Source organism: Cucurbita maxima, unplaced genomic scaffold (genome assembly GCF_002738345.1).
Source record: "Cucurbita maxima cultivar Rimu unplaced genomic scaffold, Cmax_1.0 Cma_Scf00022, whole genome shotgun sequence".
NCBI lineage: Eukaryota > Viridiplantae > Streptophyta > Magnoliopsida > Cucurbitales > Cucurbitaceae > Cucurbita > Cucurbita maxima.
Window position 1 is genome coordinate 1,331,932 of NW_019272038.1, and position 4,916 is coordinate 1,336,847.

At 37.0% G+C, this 4,916-nt stretch overlaps 1 protein-coding gene across 2 annotated transcripts in view; it reads right to left on the minus strand.

Moving 5' to 3' along the window:
* Window positions 1-660: 660 nt before the first annotated feature.
* LOC111496156 (TOM1-like protein 9) overlaps window positions 661-4,916 on the minus strand; it is a 5,950-nt gene continuing 1,694 nt past the window's right edge. Inside the window, exons 3-11 of one of the 2 annotated variants that reach the window (XM_023146481.1) lie at window positions 4,582-4,680; window positions 4,375-4,488; window positions 4,048-4,211; window positions 3,852-3,933; window positions 3,630-3,715; window positions 2,404-2,592; window positions 1,990-2,320; window positions 1,755-1,956; window positions 661-1,551 (exon numbers count right to left, since the gene is read on the minus strand). In XM_023146481.1, the coding sequence (XP_023002249.1) occupies window positions 908-1,551; window positions 1,755-1,956; window positions 1,990-2,320; window positions 2,404-2,592; window positions 3,630-3,715; window positions 3,852-3,933; window positions 4,048-4,211; window positions 4,375-4,488; window positions 4,582-4,680 (1,911 nt within the window). In that variant the 3' untranslated portion in view covers window positions 661-907. Of the gene's footprint in view, window positions 1,552-1,754; window positions 2,321-2,403; window positions 2,593-3,629; window positions 3,716-3,851; window positions 3,934-4,047; window positions 4,212-4,374; window positions 4,489-4,581; window positions 4,681-4,916 lie in introns of both variants that reach the window. The other variant, XM_023146480.1, reaches the window with a different exon arrangement.

A 4,916-nucleotide genomic window follows, 5' to 3' on the forward strand; every position in this document is an offset into this window, starting at 1 on the left:
TATATATATATATATATATATATATATATATATATATATTTGTGGTTACGATCTTTTTGGTAGATTCTTAATTTTTAAAATCTTTATTTTTATCCTTTTAACTTGAATTTCTTTATTTAAAAAAAAATAAAAAAACTGTTCATATTTGAAGCAACTACCAAATTGTTTGTAAAATATTATATATGTCTAAAAATATATACCGTTAAAAATTAAGATTATTGTAACCATTTAGTTTATCTAAAAAAAATTAATTTAATTTATACCTAACGAGTTATTACATTAATTTTTACTTTTTTTTTTTTCAATAAATTTTTTTATTCAGAGTATATTATTTTGAACAAATTTCTATAAAAAAAAAATCAAGATTTTTATTTCTATTTTTATAATTTAACCTTATAACAATCTCTCTTTTGGTTTAAAAACAATTTTTTACTTCAAAAAAAAAAAAAAAATCAAATTTTCAAATCATGAATAATAATCACTTTTCTTTCATTGATTTCCATTGATTTCGAACCCCATGTCACGTTTCTAACATACAATTATTCTACTAAAAAAATATATCATTTTTTACTATATAGAATACTAAATCATAATAATAAATTAGTAACGAAACATGTTAAAAGAATTTATTGATAAAAAACGACTAAAATGAATGAGAGATGAACCTTGCACTAAAATTATTTATTAAAAAAGAAAAGGGAAAAAAAATCAACAGAAGTCCAATTTCAGGGCAGGTGGTCTCCCAAGGCTTTTTTTTTCCTTTTTCCATCCCTCTACAAGAAATGTACACGATTTCAATACTCAAACAGGCAACAAGAATGAAGGGCTAAAGGCAAACACTATATGAATGCAATGTAAAACAGGGGAGAGCATTAAACAAGCGAAGGAAAAATGGGTTCTGATGATTTCACATGCTGCCAGCTCTGCCAGGAGTGGACTTTCCAGGTTTTAATTTAGCGATGTCGACGAGGTCCCCGAACAGTTTATCCTCTGGCTTGTTCGCTGGCTTCATGGGAGGCAAATATGATAAAGCCGAAGCCTGAGAAGACGAATGGCTCATACTCATATCGTCTCGAACGGACATGCCATACATTTGCTGCTCAAGATATTGTGGCACTTGCGGTTGTTGACCATGACCATAGCCATAGCCATAGCCAGTGTTGTATAGGTTTTGGTTTCCATACATCTGTTGAGGGTAATAGGGTTGTGGCATCTGGTTAGCTTGCGATTGTTGTGGAGACATTGGCATACCCATATTTTGCATACCCGGGATCTGCTGTGGGTGCAACCCCAACTGGTGGTTCGGATTAACATGGGTATTCATGTTAGACACTTGACCACTTGTTATCGGCTGGATGTACATTCCTACACCTACAACCTCGTTCCCCATTGACTGAGGTCCCTGGGGATGTCCACTAAGTCCGTGCGAGACAATAACCTGAGTAGTGACCTGCATCGGTTGAGAGTAATGAGATCCTGCTACAGAGCTGCCACCATCAGAAGACTGAGCTTCCCATGGCGGAGGTGGCAATGAACCAGTTGTTTGCGAACCTGTCACACAAACCAACATCGTGTAAGTTTTTCATATGTTTACACGTCAAACTCAAACAAAGAACACAGAAACCCAGGCTTCAGCACATGAAAACACAAAGATGTGGAGCTTTGTCATGTTTCAGCTAAGTGATACCGGAATAAGAATCATGATCAAGCATTCTAATGCAAGGCAAGGGTGAAGTAACATGAGATAAAAGTACCATAGCCAGGTGAAGAGGGCTGCTGTTGTTGGTGCTGCTGAGGAATTTGACCATTCCAGGAAGAACCAGGCCCCTGCATGTACATCGATTGCTCATAATTAGCCGAACCCATGTTTGCGACATTCCCATTTGGATAATATCCACCTTGTGGTGAGTGAACATTTGGCGGTTGTTGCTGTTGAAATTGGGAAGGTGGGTGAGGCTGCTGCTGTTGAAATTGGGAAGGTGGGTGAGGTTGCTGCTGTTGAAATTGGGAAGGTGGGTGGGGTTGCGCACCAGGACTGATAGGAGGAGGATTTGCAGGATTAGAGGCGGCATTGTTACCATCCGAGAACATGTCAAAAAGAACAAGAGCATTTTGATCAGATACAGGAGGATTGGCTTGTTGCTCTCCAAGAGGAACAAGAGCCAATGAAGTCTCTGCCTTTGGTGAATTGAAGTCACCGCTCAGCAGGTCCACATTGGGTTCAACTTTAGCTGGAGGAGCTGGACCATTAGTTGCAGCAGGTGCAGGAAGCAGCAATTGGTTCAGGGTTTGAGAACCTTCAACGACATTTGAGGCAGCTCTGCAGAACAATTATACATCAATGCACAATCAAAATATGGTAAAAACAAATAATGAGACATGCAATATACTATAAATAATTACTTATTCTCAGGCTGTTTGCTGTTATCTCCAGTGTCGATAAGAGGCCGGTCTACATCAACGAGTGCTGTAGGAGATTCGGACTTTGGTTTCTGAGCAACAGGTTTTCCAGAAGAAATGGATTCATGCCTCGCAAGAAGCCTCTGCAGATCATCATTAAGTGCAAGTCCTTGGCAAAGTAGTGATTCATCCCTGCACCGGAATAAGTAGTGCTGAAAGCAATATACAATGCTTGTTCTACTTGAATGACCCCATTAAATACTTGAAGCTAACTCACTCAACAAAACCACAATTAATAGTTCATGTAGGCCATTAAAGAAGTAGCGCACACAAGTTTTTTTTTTTTTTTTTTTTAAATAAGATACCGACCTTTTAAAGAACAAAAGAGTACAAAGACATACAAAAAACAGAAAAGAAGGGACTCCCATCCAAAAGAACAAGACCAAGGTCATAATTACCCAAAGAGAAAAAAGAAACAAACTAATGACCGATGACGCCAGTGAAGATGTATTAGATATAACAACCTTCCAAACCTCTTCTCTCGACTTCTCTTTATCTCTAAAATTTTATTGTTCCTCTCAAGCCAACAAGACTGCAAAGAAGTTGGCCTGGCACAACACTTCGCTCTTTCCCTAACTGGAGAATACTGAAGTACCTCCTCCAGCAGAGATAGCCATCTCAATGGGACACCCCACTAGCCCAAATGAGCTCCTCCAACAATCCCAAAGACGGTTAGACATGCGAAGTCATTCTCCATGTAATTACTTTCTTCTTGATACAAGTCAGTTGGAAATCTTTTGTAATTCCTTGGCTTAAGGAAAATATGATTCTACTTTTGTGCGGCCATAAATTGAGAAGAAAAAGAATGATTTTAAGATTATGCGGAGGAATGCAATAAAAGCAACCCTATAGAATATTGAACTGATGGAATTCCAGAAGTTCAGTGAAAAGGGAAAGGATTTGAAAGAAGTGGTTTATACAGCTTGATTACATGCTTTTCCAATGTGTTCTTTGTCTAATTTATATATATATATATATATATATATATATATATATATATATATATATATAATTGCTCTATCTTAAGGATAAATTGGAAACCAGGAAGCATATTTGTGCAAGCACAAACTGGGAGAATATGTGAATGCAAAAAATTAAATAATCATAAAATAAAAATCTCAGTAGTAGCACGAACATGCATAAAAGCAACTATAAGTATGAGGTCTTACGCAGTTGAGTTAACAAGATGAACCACCCTCTGCTTGTAAGTACGGCACTGGTCAACCAAGTCAATAATAACCTCCTGTCTAATAGCCTGCAAGATGAGATACCCCAACATGAATATAGTCAAGAATCCACACAACATCCATTTTGATGGAAGAACAACAAACATCCCAAGTATGTCATGAGATACATTATAGTTTTGCTTTCATTTTAAACTGATGAAGTACCTCTTTATTCCCTGGTTCTAATGCATTAAGCATTTCTGATAGGACATCCATAATTCCACGGGCATTTTGAATTTCAGTCAGGCTGGAAATATGGAATCAAAATCAGTTTCGTAGTTCCATTACTATTAACCATATTCAAATAATGGACAAAAACACTTTGATGATGGAAATAAGAGAATAAAAGAAGTTTGTGCACCTTAAGGTCGGAAAATCAGACTCAGAAGAGGTCTCAGCATTATCCTGCTGATTGCGTTCAGTATTCCGTAGACTTGGAGGATAAGATGCCAACGGTTGTGTTTGTGGTGGGGTGAATACAGGTGCAGAGCTCTCAGACCTCTGGGGGAAAACTGCCCCAGCACGCTGAAACAAAGAACCAGCAAAAGATGGTGCATGAAAAAATAGAACTCAGTCGATGCGCACAGCTATGCAAAAATACCAGAACTCAAAGAATAAAGTATTTCTACCGAATTCAATCAGCCTCAACTGCAAAAACATGCTTCAAAAAATGCCTTTCCACACTTACCAACAACTCCTGGTATGCGACATAGTATTGTGGATATCTTGCCCTAGATCCTCCAAAAGCTTCTTGCCAAGTATCTATCAGAATCAATATCTTCTCTTTGACGCGAAAATCAGGCTACACCACGCCCACAAATACTGGGAGATTATTTTACGAAAGAGTGACGGGTGAAACAAGAAAGCAACAAAAACATTCTAAATGAAAACTTACCTTCTTCTTCACCATTTTTACCATATCATGAAGAAGGCCCTTCTCTGCCACATGCATATGAACAATGTCCCCACAATTCTTAATGACCGTTTCCAAAAGCTAGAATGTAGAGATAAGACAAAATAAAAAATTAACTTAATCCTCTAAACATAGAATACCAAGATTTAGTAAACTGAACATCCCTGCAGGAAACAAGTAACGTGAGCTTAAAGGTGGATCGGGTTTAGGGTATCCGGTAGCTAATGAAACAATAACATACACCGTACTAAGAAGTACGTTACAATTTTTTTTTTTTTTTTTTTTTTTTTTTTTTTTTTTTTTTTTTTTTTTTTTTT